This window comes from Marmota marmota, unplaced genomic scaffold, assembly GCF_001458135.2.
Source record: "Marmota marmota marmota unplaced genomic scaffold, marMar, whole genome shotgun sequence".
NCBI classification, from domain to species: Eukaryota; Metazoa; Chordata; class Mammalia; order Rodentia; family Sciuridae; genus Marmota; species Marmota marmota.
In genome coordinates this window covers 2,630,288-2,649,506 of record NW_026000225.1, presented here as the reverse complement: position 1 = coordinate 2,649,506, position 19,219 = coordinate 2,630,288, and the positions used below count along the sequence as shown (strand labels likewise).

Genomic DNA, 19,219 nt, shown 5'->3' with positions numbered 1-19,219 from the left:
GGAGGAGGAGGAGGAGAAGGAGAAGGAGAAGGAGAAGAAGAAAGAAAGAAAAAGAAGAAGAAGAAGAAGAAGAAGAAAGAAAGAAAGAAGAAGAAGAAGAAGAAGACCTGGAACTTGCAATCCTCTGGTCTCAGCTTCCCAAATCGTTGGGATTATAGGCATGAGGCACCATGCTTGGTGGAATTTGGATTTATAAATGGGTAATGAGAAAATTGCTTTAAGCTAAAGTTCAGAAGGATTTGATGGCAGTGATGGCAAAAACCAATCTGAATAGACATTTCCTCAGAGTTTTAATGGTGGAGGTAGGGGATAAAGCACAGCCTCGGGACAGGGACACACATGGAAACAGACTGGGAAACACAGAGGACTCTGGTGGAATAGATTCCTTTAAATGAGGAGACACCAAAAACCATTATCAGAGAATATTCAGAACTTTACTTTCCTAGGAAATGATAAATGAGTATTAATGGATACACTTCTGGTAGTAGATGACTTTGTTTCTATTGTAAATTATTTTGATATGATTTTAAAGCAAGTCACAACTGACAGCAGGCTTCTACTTTCACCTTTAGGAAAAGCTTTATAAGGCTATGAATAAATCACAAATAATACCTGCCTTAGAGGTCTACATTATTCAATCAAGGTAATCTTTCAATGAAAGCCACATTATGAGGAACATTAGTTGACCAGTCGCATCTTAGAATCTGTGTAATAATAAGTGTGCTGTACCAGGTGTGGTTGGACCAGAATAATTTCCCAAACCATTGTTGAGATTTATTCATCCACATTTCTAGAGAAGCACCTCAAGGCCCAGTTTGCAACTCAGACCAGACCACAGGAAGATGAATAGATGCACGAGCTCCAGGGATTGCCCTCACAAATGGCATGACTTGGAGGCCTTCTTGAATTCTGTAAAACCAACTCACTTCAGTGTTCACCAGATAACTTGGGCAAACCCACATTTACTCAAGTTTCTCCCATCAATGATGCTTAATATCTGTAAAGACTATACAACTGTGGCTCTTAGGATAAGCAAGTGCATGTGGATTCTATGCACATACTAGCCACATATCAGTTCTAAGGTGTGATTTTTGTCTTTATGGTATGTCTTCTAAATGGTTCTGGAGACTCGTTCCTAATGGTAGCTATGTAGCCACATCTTCAAAGCAGGTGTGAAAATAAGAACCGAGCCTGTAACTGACACTATTAGAAAGAGCCACAGGAAGATTCGGTCCAGAACTTGAGCTACAAATTTCCAATCTTGAACTACCTGCAAAAGAGAAAAAGATACCTCTCATTCAAGATGCTGGGCAACTATTCTGAATTCTTTAAGTAATTTAAAAAGAGTAATATTCAGATTTATAGCACTTAAGTTTTCAAATTCACCTAACACATTGCACATGATAATAGGCTCAAATTCTATCCAGTGATTTTACTAATTGTGCCCAAAGAAAACAGCTTGTAAGCTGAATATACAGAAATACTCTCATCAATATTTAAAAAGTAAAATAAAAACAATAGAATTATTTATGTATTTATAAACATTACTTTTTCCACAAATGAAAAGCTAATATATCTGCTGCCACAGGTCCAGAATGACAGACACTGCCACAGAGAAACGACCAGGGGAAGACAGGCATTCTTAAGGGAGAGAGGAAATGAAGAGCTTATGTAGCTAGAAAGGGAAATTGGGGTGGAATAAACACTAGGCTTAACTGAGAGAGGTCACAGCAGGATCAAGCAGCAAGAATAGTAAGTCTGAAAGGGAAGAGTGGGTTCCCATATTTTAAGGGGAAATAAATGTTCCCTTTCTACTGGTCCCTGATTTACCATGGTTCAACAGCAAATTCTCAACTTACAATGATGCTACAAAGATACTCATTTAGTAAAAATTGTACTTCAGATTTTGAATTTGCATCTTTCCTGGGGCTAAGGATATGCAGTGCCATCCTCAATCTTGGTTCTGGCTAATGTAGGGATTCTGATGGTGAAAATGTACAGAGAAGCGTTCCCCTGGTGAGAAAACTCCCGGGGGTAACATGCACCCTGTTTCCCACCCTTATAAGGCCTGGTAATCTCTCTTAGGATCTAATAACATAGCTAATATATGTGCAATGTCTAGCTGTATGGCAATGCCCTGAGATGCCTCTGTGTCAGAGCCTCATCAAGCCTTGACCTTGATTGCAGGCACATAGCTCCTGGGAGTAAAGGACTTGCTTGCTTGATAACTACAATGTTTCACTAAGCTCTGGTGCTCCTGGAGCTGCCTGCCTAACAATAACTTCAGACAATGGACCTTCTTGAGAGCTCCACAAAACTCCTAACATTACATATGTTAACTGTGAAATGTAACTGCAGAATAAGCAACCTTACTGATACTCTAAACAATAATGTGGTTATAATACTAATGAACTAATGTAACCTATTGGTATAAATAAACATGGCCACTTGGATGAGGAGATACTCTGCCACCTTCCCTGCCTCTGCACCCTGTCTGTGTCTCTCTTTATTATTATTCCTTACAGGCTAACATCAGCTGCAGCCCCTAGTCAGCTCCACGGTCAGGTTGGCAGTTTGGTAGGGGGACAAACATTCTACAGGGTGCTATGTTGGTGAGCTATGACGTCTGATAGGTTAGTTAGATTCAATGCATTTACGACTTAGGATATTTTCAACTTATGATGAGTTTATTGAAATGCAACCCCATTGTTAGTTGAGGAGCAAGTGTATATGGGATTCTGTAAAAATGGAATAGAACAGGAAGCCGGCCTGCCATATGAGAGGGGAGGCAGAACACAGATTGCTACTGCAGGAAGCTACTGGCATTGAACTGAAATGTATTCCAAGCTTACAGAGGTTAAGAAACAAGACCTTGGGGGAAATGCACTCAAAGAAGATACATTAAAATATTTAAAAAGTCAACCTTATAAAAGTGCTGGGATCATTAATGATTTTGAAGTCAGGAGGAAAAGATAAGGCTAGGCAAATAGGGAAATGGGCCCCCGGGCAACTTTCTGTGGAGCAGAGCACAAACAGCTGCAGGTTTTTGCTGAGAAACTTGCAAAAAGGCTATTTTTAAATCAGTATGAACATGACCTGGAGTGCACAGCCTCTTCAAAGAAGGAAAATGCCTGATCAATACTTTGATCAGTCTGAAGCCTGCATGAATACCTTGTGGACACTGAGTGCCTTATCCAGGATTGGGCCAGGAGCTGACTTCCTTAAACCTCTAGATCCATATAAATCCCTAGACAGTAGCCATTCACTAGCAACCCTCTGGGGTCCCCTTCCAGTCACAGGAGCTTAGCTTCACTTAGCTTTTTTTTTTTTTTTTTTTTTTTTTTANTTTTTACCATAGCTGCACCATTTTATATTCCCTCCAACAGTTCACAGGCTTCCAATTTTTGTGTATCTTTTGTCAATACTTTTTTAATATTTATTTATTTATTTATTTTTAGTTCTTGGCGGACACAACATCTTTGTTTGTATGTGGTGCTGAGGATCGAACACGGGCTGCACGCATGCCAGGCGAGCGCGCTACCGCTTGAGCCACATCCCCAGCTCTTCCCTTAGCTTTAATACATTCTTATACTTTGCTTTTGCCCGTTGCTATCCGTGAATCTCATTCTTTGAATTTTAAGACGAAGAATCTATCCAACTCCAAGCTCTGTATTACAATTTTACTCCTCTTGTCTACATTATTCTGAATTTTCCAAATTCCCAATAGTAATCACATGTTATTTTTATAATTTTAAAAAAACTATTTAAATCTTTGCAATAGTGTTTTTTAAAGATATAAAGAAAAGGCACACAAAACTCCTACTTAATAGCCAAAAATGCTTGTTTTGTAGCAGCAGTAATTTTTCCATCATTTAAAAAAAATTTCAAGTAGATGAAAAACGTGACAAGCAGTGAAGGAAAGGTCTGTGTGGGCAAGATAAAATATAGAAGAATATTTCCAAAAAAAAGTTCTTCTGTAAGCTTATTTATGGGGCTGGCTCTTGGCATTAATTTTCACCAATTTTAGAATACAATAATTGAACCCTATAAATTGATATAAAGATGGGACTTGTTTAAGCACATATGCTGAGCACACATTGCATAATTTACACTTTCTTTCATTTATTCTTCATCATACTCTTTAAGGTAGGTTTTAGAAAACAGAAGCTACAGTTGAGTCATACAGCATGGGTGTAGGATCTGAGTCTAGCATGGTTTTGAGTTTGAAATCCACTTTTTTTTTTTTTTTTGAGGTAGAGTCTCACTGTGTCACCCGGACTGGTCTCCAACTCCTGGGCTCAAGTAGTCACCCTGCCTCAGCCTCTTGAGTAGCTGGGACTAGAAGTATTTGTCACCACATTGTTTTATACTTTTTCTTTTAAATCTGTAAACTAAATAACAAGATACTCTTCCCTCAACAAAATAGCTAATTACTAAATTTTATGTTAATTTTAAATTTTATTCTTTCTGGCTCCCCCCCCATTAAATACTATATATGAAAACATCTAACATCCCATGAAAAATGAGAGAGAAATGACCAGACACCAGGATATCCAATTGAAAAAGAATGATTTAATTATTTAAAATAGAATTGAGGAATTATAAGGAATCATGCTTAGTCTACTAAGATCCCTATTGTAAGTCAGCGTTTGTTTTAAATGTTGTGCATGTAAAGATGATAAATAATAATGTCACATTTAAAACAATGACAGTATTTTGTTACAAATAAATGTTGAAATAGTAGTCTTTTGCACAACTCAAAGGCAGCATTATTGTAACTACAGTTTACTCACCTGGCTGATAAAATGTTCTTTCTTCACATGTCTTGAAATGTATCTAATGGACTCTGCAGCTTTTTCCAGAAAAGCAACCAGAACTTTTTCTCCATTGCTAAGCTGCTTCTGTTTCTTTTTTTCCAGGGCTTTACCTTTTACTACTGGTTTACTCTCATCTTTATCTGGGAAAGAGTAGCGATCCACATGGTCCTTCATGCAGAGTAATTTAGGAAGTTTTTGCAGAAATAGCCTCTTCACCCAAGGGGCCATGGGATGGTAAGTCGAAGAAGATCTGTGGTGAACATTAATTACAAAAACAGTAACAATAATGGACAGGGTAACGAAAATCATAATGAACAAAAGGTACTCTCCAATGAGTGGAATGACTTTTGAAGAAGATGGAATTATTTCTTCAATTACTAAAAGAAAAACTGTCAGAGAAACCAAAACAGATGTTGATAATGAAAGTTTTTCACCTTCATCGGAAGGTAAATAGAACACAAGAACTGTTAGAAAAGACAGACCCAGGCAGGGGATTATCAGAAAAAGAGTGTAAAATAAAGGCAGGCGTCTCAGGACGAAAGAATAAGTAATGAATGGATAGGAATATAAACCATCTCTTCTGTTTCCCTTCATTCCTCTTGCATTTAGTATTTCCCATTCTCCATTATCAAAGAAGTCTTTTCTGTCAACATTTTCATTTATCAAAATAAGGTCAACCATGGTACCATCATAAGTCCAGGATCCAAATTTCATTGAACAATTCTGCCGGTCAAATGGGAAAAATGTAACATCCATGGTGCATGAACTTTTATAACTGGCGGGAGGGGTCCAAATGACGGTTCCATTAGATTTTACTATGACCTTGGTCATGAGGGAGCCTTCAAAACGTCCGTCTGCACTGTCATAAAAGTAGATTCACGTTAGTTAGTTGAGCACTTATTAGTTCTTTAGTTTGTTTATTAGTTACCATTATTATATTCCTACTAGTTAATTAGTTTTTAAGTTAGTTGAACACCTTTGAGTTTGAGTTTTTTCCCCTCCAACACAGTATTACTTTACTTTTATTACTTTCCTACTACAATGTTAAACACTGTTTTAAAAAGAAACAATTATTTTGTGAAGCCGTGAATTTCTCTTAATTATTCTGCCCCAGGCTTTTCTTTTTCTTCTTCTCTTTTGCATTTGTTGCTTATGTTTTTGCCCCAGACTTTTCTAAACCAGTGTTAATATATCTAATGTGACCTTCTTCTGTAATACTTACTTTTCAAAGAGAACTATGTCGGGAAGCCAGAGAGATTCTGATGGAACTTTGATTGAATGAATTCCACCATATTCATCAGGATTCCAGCGTAATTTGTGGTCTGTCCATTCCTGCAGGAAATGAGTATATTGTAATTTTATTCTGAAAATTCATGTTAGACATTAGGATATTTAAGTTTCTGTTAATTTGCCAATCCATTATTTTGTTAAGAATGGGAATTCACCAGGTTAGACCTTATAACCCTACCTGGAAATCTGGAATACAACTGATCTCTCCTAGGCCTACATCTTGTCTCCTTGTTGATTTCACAATGAAGAGGTTTAACAACAAATGCCATTATTCCTAAAGTATCTTTTCAGTCTATTTTCTCTTAAGAAACAAACAAAAGAAAAGCAATGATATATCTAATTCAGTTTATTTTGGGAGAGCTGATCCAGTGAGATTTTCATCTCTCGATCATAAGTACATGAGTGAACATCACTCAAGAGTCTTGGATTAATATCCACATATTATTTTAATATGAAATATCCAGAGAGCTGGGGGTGTAGCTCATTGGTAGAGCACAGCATAACATGTATCAGGCTCTGTGTTCAATTCCTAGCATGGTTAAATCTGAGTTTATTTTGCAACTCCTAATTATGGTTTAAATTTATATGCCTAATATTGTTATCCTCCATATGCTTACATTTTTCTCTTCATACAGAGGAAATTATTTAGCATGTTTTATAGGAAATTATTTAGCATGTTTTATAGATCAAAAAAAAAACTTAACTATTAATTGACTGCATTATGAAAGTCAAGAGTATGATGTATGTTAAGTATTTTTGCATGTCTCTTATAAATACTGAATACTCTAGTTTTTATTTTGATATCCCCGTAAATTCTAAACTTTGATTTCTTCTGATGTGGAAAAAAAATATTTGCCTGTCTCACGTCTGTAAATGAAAACATCCTTTTTAGAAGTTGCAAGCATTTTGGTACTTCATTGTGCCTTCTAATGTAGTTATGCCTGGAGTATTTTTGTGCTGAAATACAAATTATTTTGTTATACAAAGAAGAAGGAGGAGGTGGAGGAAGAAAAGGGGAAGGGCACAAATGAGGATGATATATGGATGACCCAGTTACAGCAGAAGTGAACTTTATGTTAAAATTTTGGATCCAGACTCTTATGAAATCTGACCTGAAAATTAAATTCTTCCATTCCATTGTCTCTCATGAGGATAGCTGAGTAACCATGTAGAATAATGTTAACTGACATTTCCAAGAGTTAGAAGGGCGTGCCCAGCGTGATGCTTCCTTGAGCCCTTTGATGCCAACTTTGCCATTAAAAAGTCAAGAGCTGGCAGATGGATGACTCCACTAGGAGGTAAAATACTGAAATATGCATGATGCCTGTAAAGTGATGGAACTGTAAATTCCAGATGAAACACTATCTTAAACAAAATTTGATCTAAGAGGCCTTTTAAAAGCTAAAATCTAAAGCATAAGAAAAAAAAAACCTTTTATCACTCTTACATAGGTTGACAATTTAAAGTATTTACGTAGGCACTTGGTGCTCTAAGGCTTCTCTATTTACCTGGCAGTTGTTGATTTTCCTGTCTCTATAGTTTTACCTTTTCCAACATGTCCTACAAATGAAATCATGCAGCTTGTCGATCCTGACCTCTATTTAGCAGTGCATTTGGAGTCCTCTATGCCATCTTGGCAGTGGTTTCTTCATTTTTATGAGTGAGCAGTATTGCGTTGTATGAATGTACCACACTTTATCCCTTCACCAATAGGATATGTGGATTCTTTCAAGGTTTTGATGATTGTAAATAAAGCCATTGTTAATGTTTAATATATTTGGGGGGTTAAATAAATTCTTATTTCTCTTGGGTCAATAGGATAGGATGGCTGGGTCATAGTGTGAGGGGACAGACAGATGAGAATGGTGAGAACACGAGGTTACGGAAATAATTCTATAAAAAGGGCCCATTGTGCTGACCCCCATATGCTTTTTTTCTAAGAAACAATTTACCGGTTGCCCTGCTTGGCCTAAGTGAACAGCCTATGTCACATTCCTCAGCAAACTATCTGTTACCTGCAGAGAAATGCAGGCCCAAAATAATATTGATATAAGGAACCCAAGTTACAGTGAGGCAGGAAGATTTTGTGACCCTTTTCATAGACCAGATTTCAAAACTCAGGAAGATAAGGATAATTCCTTCTAACCATAAAATCAGAAGAATGTATGGTTAGTATTCAATTAGAAGTGGTCAGCACGGGACAAAGTGACCTAAAGTTGTGATGGCAGTGGGTACTCGAAAGTCTGATGTCATCTTGCTGTCAGTCAAAAGTCTGGAGATGGACCTAGGTGGGATCTCTGGAAAACTTCTCTGGGATCCCCAATAAAACTGGAGTGCAGGAGAGACACACTGGCCCTCTCCTCTCTGAGAGGACCCACACTCTCCCTTAAGAGGGACCTCTTTCCCTTTTCCTATTGCTTCAATAAACTCATTCCTGTGACTCTGAGTGACGTGTCTGAAATCTTTCTGACTTGATCTCAAGAATTAGGGTTTGATGGTGCATGCCTATAATCCCAGCAGCTCAGGAGGCTAAGGCAGGAGGGTTGTGAGTTCAAAAGTCAGGTGCTAAGCAATTCAATGTCTCTAACTAAAATACAAAATAGGGCTGGGGATGTGGCTCAGTGGCTCGGTGCCCCTGAGTTCACTCTTCAGTAACCTCCCCACCCCCCAAAAAAAGAATTAGTGTTTGAAGGGGGGAATCTTCATGCTGCCTCAGTTTCTCAGAAGTCCCCAGCTCTGTAACAATAGATTAACTATCTACTTAACAATAGAGTAACTATCTGCTTAATTTTACACCATACAGCCAGCTTTCCAGATGGAGGAATTATTTTTCATTCCCACTAGCCATGTATGGAAGTTCCAGTTGTTTTCATCTTCTTCAGCACTTGCTATAATCACATTGTTAAGTTTCTCCATATTTAAATAGATGTGAATGGTATCTCTTAGTAGTTTTTATTTATTTATTTTACCTTTATTTTACTTATTTATTTTTATGTGATGCTGAGGATCGAATCCAGTGCCTCGCATGTATGAGGCGAGTGCTCTACCTCTACCACTGAGCCACATCCCCAGCCCTCTTAGTAGTTTTTAAAATGCAATTTCCTTATTTACTGTTCATGCATCTTATTTGGTGAAATGTCAAATCTTTTGCATATTTTTTACTTGGGTTGTTTATTTTCTTATTACTGCATTTTTAGTCTTCTTTATAGGTTCTGGATAAAAGCTCTTTATCAAATATTTCATTTGCAAAGATTTCCTCACAATGGACACGTGCTATGTTTGCTACCTCCCAGTCATTTGTCACTCTGGTAGGAAGACCCCTTTCATTGTAGGGAACCACCTTGTCCCACTCTCAACTCAGCAGCATTGGGTGAACAGAATGGAAGTGGAAGAGCCAGTAAACTTTCTATATGCTGATGCTAATTTGGATTAGGTTCCCTTTCACTTGCAAGTAAGATGTTCTCAGTTGATCCTAGGAAGAAGCTGAGTGGTTATCAAGCTGCAGCACACAGCCAAGAACACCAGAGACAGCTAAGCTTGGGGAGTTTGGCCAGAGCTGTGCTTTTATACTCTAGGCCCATCTTTAAAAAAAATAACATGACTGAACACAGCTAATGAGACCAACCTACAGTCCTCTGTTTGGGGCATAAAGATTGCTGGAAATGAAATTGTCTTGTTCTCAGATCCACTTTGCTTCCTTCTACAGACACAATGGGTTTTTACCTACACCCAGCTCTTCCCTGAAAAGCAGGAGAGAGAATGGCAAAAATTCTAAGGTTTCTGCTTTGTTGCAAACTGCAGCAAACAAATACCAATTCTACAAATTGTTCTAAGGGAACTGGGGCAGACCCCAGGGGGAGAGATTTCTAAGCCAGAAAGATTCATCTTGCTTACCTGACTTCCAACAGTAGGATTAGCAGCTGTGGCCAGGGATAATGTGGATGGGATTCATGGTTTTCGAGGAATTCATTTATTTAACAAATATGTAGAGCTTCCCCAGCACTGAGCACTGTGCTTGCACCTGCTGTAATGTACTCCTGGCCAGGGTCTGATTCAGAAAATAAAAAAGCAAACTAACACATAATACCCACACCTTGTTGTTATGGAGCAGATGGATTGGGCGCATGGTACAGAACAAAGGAGTAGATAGGGCAAGTAATTCTGATGAGGTGACATTTCAGCTGAGATATGAAAGGTGAGAAGCAGTCAGAGCACTAGGTGGTGGTGTGGGGCAGGCAGAAGATTGGCTGTAGGTGGAATAGCCTATGTGAAAGCTGATATAGAGGAATGAATGATGAATGAGGGATGTGTCTGAATCCTTGGGGATATGAAGAGATCTATAGTGCAATCAGGCTGCATTCCTAACCATATAGAAAAGAGGGCTAGGTGGGACTTTGGTTAATGCTACTTACTTTGGTATACTTAAAACAGGAAGCACACTGAATTAGAATTTAAAACTCTGAGTTGCACATCTGGATTAACCTTTGCTATTTATACAATTTAGACAAATCACTAATCTTTACCCTTTATGCTGTATTGAAGGGTTGAGGGAGATATTCCTCACAACCTTGGTGACCTTTCATAACCAGCCCTGAGGAATCAGAGTTCATTCCTGAGATGCCCATGGGGGTGGGAGGCAACCAGTTTCTACCAGATTGAGCACTTACCATGGGCTGGGTCCCAAACCCCAGGATGATTGTGGGTGGAAAACAGTACACATTACAGGGAGTGCTGTAGCCAGCAGCCAGCTGAGGATTCAAAATCCAAATCCTCTATCTTGTGCTCTTAGGAGCTGTGGGATATTTCCGGTCATTTCTCTAAAGCCCTGACTGCAACTGGAGATTAACCTCCTGTCCCTCTCTTTTTATACTAAAAGATTAGAAATAATATCCCATGTTTGTGTAGCATGTTCTAACTAAGACTCTCAAAGCCCTTCACAAACATCAGCTCAATGTTGCAGACGTTCCTGGTTTGAGAGCTGTCGTTTTGCAGGAAACAAAGAAGACAGGCTATATCAGAGAAAATATCAAAAGTTAATCCATGACTAAGAAATTTTTTTAAAAAAGGAAAAATATTCCAAGTCTAGGTTTCTTAACTTGGAAAAGTGCAATTTCAAACTCATATCAAGTCCATATTCTCTTAAAATTGTCTTTTTTGACATATGTTACCTAGAATATCACTCATAAATGCCTAACTATTACCACAATGCAAAACCAATTTTTTTTATTTAAGTTGAAATCATAAGATGTTTTTACTGTAAATAAATTCCTCAAATGATTCTTCCTGTAATACTAAGACTAAAAGGTAAAAATAAGCAAATTAAGTCATGGGTCACATACCACATTTTGGTCAATGACAGACTATATATGTGACAGTGGCCCCATAGATTATAATGATGCTGAAAGATTCTTATCACCTGGTTGTTAGGTAGATTAGTTGGCCACGAATAAGTGGGTAGAGGGAAAGGATGATGAAGGATAGATATCAGGCCTATGCACCAAGAAAAATTCAGGAATCATAAAACGGAAACAGTGGGGAACCTTATGTAACTGTGCAAGCATTTGGGAATGAGATCTGAATGTCTAATCTTCCACAAACTGTAGAGAATTATAAACCCTGGAGGGAATTATTACTTAAAATCCTGGTGACCTTAACTGAAACAGATGAGCATCTGAGAAGTGGTTTCTGGTATATCGAAACATTCCCCACACACCAGCTACAGCTAATTATAACCCCTCAGGGGGCACTATTTTTTTTTTTCAGAAAATGTCATCATTATCTCTTGCAACCAAGTTACTGGAACCTTCCCTTATTATGTAAACTATGCCACAACCATCCTGTCTACCAGAATATTGAGACCCTCACAAAGAAAGCTTGATGAAAGCTATCCAAAGGGTAATAAACTAAATAAGGGGGGACAGGGAAATCGAGGCTGGAACAAAGGACTCAGTTTCCTTAAAAACTCCAGCCTGTGAGCACCACACGCTCCTTTATTCAAGGTGGGTGTGCAGTTCCTATGCTGTACATTACCTTCGCTTCTCACTTTCTCTATTAAACTTTTGCTTGTGACTTTGTGTTTCACTCAAATTCTTTGCAATGATGTCACAGTAACTGGCATCCGAGGACTACAGTGCTGTCCCAGCTCAATTTGGCCCCCAGTTTCGGAACATAGTGACTGTTACGTAGGGTTGTAGTAGGATGCATTCCTCATATTTGTGGTGATGTTGATGTGAATGCACCTACTATGCTGCTACTTGTATTCAAGTATAGCACATACCACTCAGCACATAGTAGGCTCTCAGTGAAAGCTCACTGACATTCACTGTCATAGTAATTATTCAAGATAACGTGGAGGTCAAAGAGTTCTACCCTTGTGACATTGTGTCATTAGAAAAAAAGGTGTTATGGTTTAGATGTGAGGTGTCCCCCAAAAGCTCACAGGTGAGACAATGCAAGAAGGCTCAGAGGAGAAATGATTGGGTTGTAAGAGTCTTAACCCAATCAGTGAATTAATCCCCTGGTAGGGATTAACTGAGTGGTAACTGGAGTGGTAGGGTGTGGCTGGAGGAGGTGAGACTTGGGGACAGGGTAATGGGATATATATTCGTATCTGGAGAGTGGAGTCTCTCCCTGTTTCCTGATCACCAAGTGAGCTGTTTTCCTCTGCCACACTCTTCTGCCATGAAGTCCTACCTCACCTTGAGCCCCAAGGAATGGATTGAGACCTTTGAAACTGTAAGCCTCCAAATAAACTTTTCCTACTCTCCAATTGTTTTGGTTGGGTTCTTTAGTCACAGCAGTGAAGAAGCTGACTAAAACAAAAGGTGATTTCTTCCATTTCCTTTAAGATGCTTACAGTGCTGTTTTCCTAACCTTGAACATGGTGGTATAGAATCTGAGGGTGCTAGGGCACTAAGACCTTTCTCATGTAGTCAATATTAATAATATATTTATGGTTTATAGGGTTTTGGTTACTCTCTGGAAGTACAAAGAAGCAAGACAAACAAGTTTGCAAAATAAAATCAATAAAATAAAAATAGGCTTTCTCTGGATGTCACTATATTTGTGCTTTATAAACACCTTTGGCTGAGAAGATAGAAAAGGAATGTTTAAATATATACCATAGAAGAATTATGAAAACAGAGAATCAGATGAGAGGATTAGGTACAGAAACAACAAACAAACAAACAAAAAAGCCCCAAGCATGTCAGTTTTGTATGCTACAATGGAACATGCTTTGTTTCACATATGTAGAATTTTATTCTCTGTGGCTATGAATTAGAAAGCATTGGTCAGGCCGGGCACAGTGGCACATGCCTGTAATCCTAGTGGCTCAGGAGGCTGAGGCAGAAGGATCATGAGTTCAAAGCCAGCCTCACCAATTTAGCGAGGCCTTAAGCAACTCAACGAGACCCTGTCTCTCCATAAAATATAAAAAAGGGGGAGGAGACTGAGGATGTGCCTCAGTGGTTAAGCGTCCCTGGGCTCAATCCCCAGTACCGAAAAGAAATTAAGCAAGCATTGGTCAATATGTGGGAAGGAAATGAGGAAAGAGGAGAAACTGAGCCCGTAGGTCTTCATTTTGACTGAGGTACTCTGGGATCAATGAAAAGAGTTTCCAGTAGGTTGGCTTGGGTGTAGTAGTTTTGGAAAGTCCTGTTACTGGGCATACTATATGGGGTTCATAACTTCTCTACCTTTTAGGTTTGTAGAACTTCTGTTTGTCCTGTAAGACCCAAATTAAGTATCTTTTCCTCTTGGAATTTTCCTTGGCTTTCTCCCTGTCTCACTGTCATTTTTGTATTGCCACAGACATATACATTATATGTATTTGTATTGCAACAAGTACATAAAAAAAACCTTATATGTACTTCTTTTTGGTATTTATCATATTATAGATGTCATTATCATTATTAATTAAATATTTTCACATACTAATGTTTTTTTCTCCTTGAAGGCAGCATTTGTCTTGGGAGTGAGTTAGCAAAGTGCCAAGTACTTAGTGAAGATTATACTATATACTCTTAAATACTCTTGAACAAATGGAAGATGGAATGAATATGTTCTCCTAAATATCCTTCTATACCAGCTCCATTAGATAGATGTCCTGGAGGTTGAAGGATCAAAAGTCTTTAAGACCAGGATTAAGAAAGGAGAATACAGGAACGGCACTGAGAGGAAGACAGGACACCTCTGTCTGTTCCATTTAGTCTAAGATAAGGGAATGATTCCTTTATAAAAGCCAGACTTCACTGAGCAGTGTGTGACCTGGGACAAGTCTATTCAAGTTCCTAATGCTTAGTAGGAAAATAATAGAGAGTAGGGAGAGTAATAAAACCACAAAGTAGCTGAGGGAATTAAATGAGATCATTCCCGTGACACACTCAGCATAGTGCTTGAGAACTTAATCACTCAGTAAATCTTAGTTATTATTATTAGCTGCGCCAGAATGGAAATCTGCAAAAAACACCAATGATAGCAGTTTGTTTAAACATCAATTTTGTTTTATTGTTATTATTATTTGTGGTACAGGGGATTGAACCCCAGGGCCTCTCATATGTTAGGCGAGTGCTTTGCTACTCAGCTCTATGGCTAGTGTTCTATGCCGTTTTTTTATCCTTCATCTTTCTTTACCCTCATAGCTTTAAGAAAAAAAAAAAAGGTGTAAAAATCACATGTAGGCTGAGGTCAAATGCCTTCTTTTTCTGTTAACTTCCTAAGCCTTTACACTTTAAAATGTACACTATATTTTAAAAGTGTCGGTTTTCTCTCTCTCCTGCAAGCTCAAATATAGAACTTCTTATTGGTCTTTATCAACTCCAAATAATTCTAAATTCTGCAGCTTCTAAACTGCAAAAGTGAGATAATTCACAGAGAAATAAGATAGGTATATAACAAGATATGTTTGTTTAAATTGTATTTATACATATACATTCCCAGCTTAGTATTTTCTCATGGATATTTATTTTTATTTGCAAATAAAATAATATGCAGATTCATTTCACAATTTGCTCATGTATCTATCAATTAAGAAATGAGGAAGAGAAAGTGGTAACAAGCATATTATTTCTCTAAGTCTGATTAATGTTTTGGGAGTGGGAAAAATAAAACTTAGGTAATCTTCTCTTCAATTTCTTTTATACATTTTTCCTTATAAGCCATTAGCAGGAAGAACTGAACAATATCTACAAATCTTGAATAGGTAACTAATTTATTTCAATATAAGCAAATAAAAAGTATTAATTATGTATGTTACAATTAAGTCAGATATTTAAGATATCCCCATGTGGAATATTTAAAACCTCTGGATGGATTAGGCAACATCTGGATGTTCATTAAAAAATATTTGTGAACAAAACAAAAATAAAAAATAAGCAATTAAACTAAAGTTATCAGCTATTATCAAACAAATGTCAATATCTTCTCCTTTCACATAACATGCAAGATTGGGTTTTGAAAGGTAATTCTGACAGTTCCAGAACAAACGCCTCTCAACAGAATTCTCTGGTTTTAGGAAACAGGTGATGGTTGAATTATCACTCAAGAAGAAAACGGAAATCTATTCAAAATACATCTTCAGTTTTATTGGGTAAACGTGTATTGGGTATTTTGTTTTGGGCTTCACTTTTTCAGAAATTTATGATGGGCAGCCTTCTATTATTTCCTCATTTCGTGGTCAGTTCTTTCTAGGGAACAATAAGGGATTAGAAGTACATTCTTCCCATGGAGGACCAGAGAAGACAGGTGAATTTAACACCACTTCTTTTCTCATCCAGTAGCAGTTACCCTGATTGGGGGAAAGTTGCATCTTGGTGTCTCTTTTTTTTTTTTCTCCAGGGACCAAGGTCCGAGTCTCACTGTCAGAGTCACTCTCCCACCTGCCCAAACCCCATGGAACAGTTTTGCTTCCAGAAGCCACACCAGAGAAAGACGTCTTCCTAGGAGATGCAGGGCCACTCACCAATGCTCACAGAAGAAAACAAAGAGAATAGACCTTTCTCAACCATTCCCGAATCTCTCCCTGAGGAACTTAATATGCTTTTTAAAATGAATATTTTTCAGATGGAAGGTTGTCTAAATACAAAAGAATTTCAGCGACTGGATTGGCAGACACACTCCTCGAATTGGATTTACCTGTTTAAGCCACACGTTTGTTGTCATCAGTTGATTCTTTTCATCCTAAAAAAAGGACAATTAAAAAGATTCTATAAATTTAAATGGAAGGAAATTTATATGTTTGTCTTTTCATTAGAAAGAACTTTCTGTGAGTAACCAAATTATATCATGTACATGTATGAATATGCCATAATGAATCCCACTATTATGTGTAACTATAATGTATAAAACTATAAAAAAAAGAACAAAAAAATAATTTAAAAAGAGGAAGAAAGAACTCCCTGAGTCTTACCTTGGAGGTATTCATGAGTCTCAACTTAAGAACAGTTAAATAACATGGGATCTTAACCTATTAGGCATATTTTGCTTGAGATGAAAAATAATTATTAAAACAATTAGCAGTTTATTGTGGCAATGCTTATATAAAATTGCACATACAGAAGGCATATTAATGGTACAAAATAGAAGGAGGTATTAGCTTGACTGAAGATGAACTCTGCATGATTTTCTAGAAAGAATGAGGCCAGCTGTAGTGGGTGAGATAGGGGAGGGGGGAACTTGTGCCACATGGGAGGATTATTTTGAGTCTTTGGGAACCAGATCAGGATGATTCTGCTGCATTTGGGTTTTAAGCTCATTGATTTTTCTAGAACATAATCATGGCAGAAGTATGAGTTCAACAGGGAAATGAGCAGAGAGTGGAGGGAAAGATAAGGGGTTTCCCAGGGAGAGAGATGGTCCTTGTTCCATGTAGAGTCACCACTGCCCTGTCTCCCTGCAGGTACAAGCACCCTGCCATCCCAGAGCACAAAGAGAGGAGCTGTGGTCACACTGAATCATCCTTGGGTTTTGCCTTCCTTTGTGTCCAGCTTCCCACGCTGCTAGGAGCAAGGCCTGAGCTAGCAACCACGTCCACCTCTCAGCCTTAAAGTCCCACAGTAATAGTGTCACAGTGAAAATTCACTCTATGACGACTTCACATTCTTTCTTCGGGTCATTTCACTGGCTCCATGGGGGCAGATTTTCTTTTCTTCATAAATTATTTTTAAAGTTGAAATGTCAGACAAGGGAAAGAAAAGAGTCTTAGACTCAAAAAACAGGTTATAAGGAATGCATTTTTTGTTTGTTTGTTTAGATTAGTGCCAAGGATTACTCACCACGTCTACAAGCTGAGATATTTTCAATCCAAAGTATACTTTTATGGTGTCATTAGAATTTAAGACAGGGCGAACCCATTTCTGATAACCTTGGAATAAATGTCTGAGGAGGGCATCTTCATTTTCAGCTATTGAACTGAATCCTGCAGCGGCTGGAAGAATCATGAGGGAAACTGAATTAACCTCAGGGGCAGAATGGCTGGTCTAACCTGAACCTTCACCTGTCCTTTCTAAGCAGCCTGATTCCACAGAGGCCACTTAAACAAGAGAGGCTTTTCTTAACCCATTTCCCTGTGTCCACCCCCACCTCCCTCCAAATACACACAACTGAAACCAGAACTTGTACTTTACCCAGAGCTGTTCTTGCTAACAGATTTTCCCCTAATAGGGTGGACAGCTTGTTTTTTTTCTTTCATATCCTTAAACAAAATCTACTGTATGTATGTTGTCATTGTGTGTATGTTGTAGATGAACATGTGTATGTTATCATATGTTTATGTATGTTGTCAGTGTCTTCCCCTGGAGCTCCATGAAGACTGGCACAGGTTCCACATATTCATTTACCCAGCATCTAGAACAGTGCCTGGCCCACAGCAGGTGCTCATTTAATATACAAGGAATCAATGAACCAGTGAAGCAAGACCGTGGGGGCCTTTCTCCATGCACTTGCATATTTTCATTGGACACTTTGCCTTGGCTCTCTCCCTGTTTTCTTGCTTTTTTTCCTCAGGAAGTCCTCCATTATGAAATCCCTCCTTGATTAGCAACCAGGTTCTCATGCTTTTCTCAGCTCCCAACTATGTGAGAGCCTAAAAAACATCCTGATTTCAGATTGGAACTCTCAAGTAAAGGGATGTCTTGGGAATGCAGTCTAGAGATGAGTTTGGTTTCTTTTCAATGCTGTTCCACCAAATTGAAAACAAGGCTGTATCTGATTGTTGTTTTGTAAATATAGCCTCGTTGTCTATTCAACACCTGTTAATATCCTAAAGCAACTCATTCTGTACCATATGCTTTACCAAAGAAAGTCACTTTTTCCCAGTGAGAGACACATATGATGGGTGAGGATAGCAATATAAGACGTGCCCCAGCTCCCCACGAGATCTCCCCAAGAAAAATCCAGATTGTCAGTTGGATGAAAAGCAAAAGAGCACACAATCCCTAGGTGCACGAGTCTTCCACAAGCACGTTGCTAAGACAGTAACAGTTCTAGGTGCAGCCAAAGATTGCTCCACAGGCAGAGATAAGATGGATGAGCTGTCCCCAGCCCCTTTCTCTTTCACTCAGGAAAGCATATTAAAATGCAAACAGGAGAGCTATGCTTATATTTAAAAAGTTAACCCTCCTCAAACTTCCATACTTGGACTGTTAATAGTAACCAGGGCTACATTAAGGAGCAGCACAGTTGGGCAGCTGCCAGCACATCAATCACTGAAAGCCCTAAAATCTTCCTGGAACTTGTAAGGAGAGGGGAGGAATGGAAATTCCCAGAAGCTTTCTGAGGGAAGAGGTGTTCACTTGCTCAGGCAGAAATTCTTGACATGACCCTTGGCACCTCTTGCTTTCTTCTTCCCCACATTCAGTTTTAATGTCCTTCAAAATAGATTCCAACTCTTATTATTTCCTGTCATCTTCAGTGGCACTGCCCTATTCACAAATCTTCTGGGCTGTTTCCTAATTGTTTCTGTGTTCTCTTGCCGCAGTCTGGCTGGGCACAATCAGGAGCCACTTGTCAAAAGAAACTAACTTTATTTTTAGAACCACACACGCCAAACAAAACAGCCTCTCAGGAAAAATCCTCAGAGCCTCAACTGCCACCACTGGCTTTCCACAAGCCTC

The 19,219-nt window shown here is 38.4% G+C and overlaps 1 protein-coding gene across 1 annotated transcript in view; it reads right to left on the bottom strand.

The window, feature by feature from the left end:
• Positions 1 to 328: 328 nt before the first annotated feature.
• Chrnb3 (cholinergic receptor nicotinic beta 3 subunit) overlaps positions 329 to 19,219 on the bottom strand; it is a 27,249-nt gene continuing 8,358 nt past the window's right edge. Inside the window, exons 2-6 of the mRNA XM_048792868.1 lie at positions 17,381 to 17,532; positions 16,242 to 16,286; positions 6,040 to 6,149; positions 4,794 to 5,676; positions 329 to 1,270 (exon numbers count right to left, since the gene is read on the bottom strand). Of these exons, the coding sequence (XP_048648825.1) occupies positions 1,136 to 1,270; positions 4,794 to 5,676; positions 6,040 to 6,149; positions 16,242 to 16,286; positions 17,381 to 17,532 (1,325 nt within the window). The 3' untranslated portion in view covers positions 329 to 1,135. The remainder of the gene's footprint in view (positions 1,271 to 4,793; positions 5,677 to 6,039; positions 6,150 to 16,241; positions 16,287 to 17,380; positions 17,533 to 19,219) is intronic.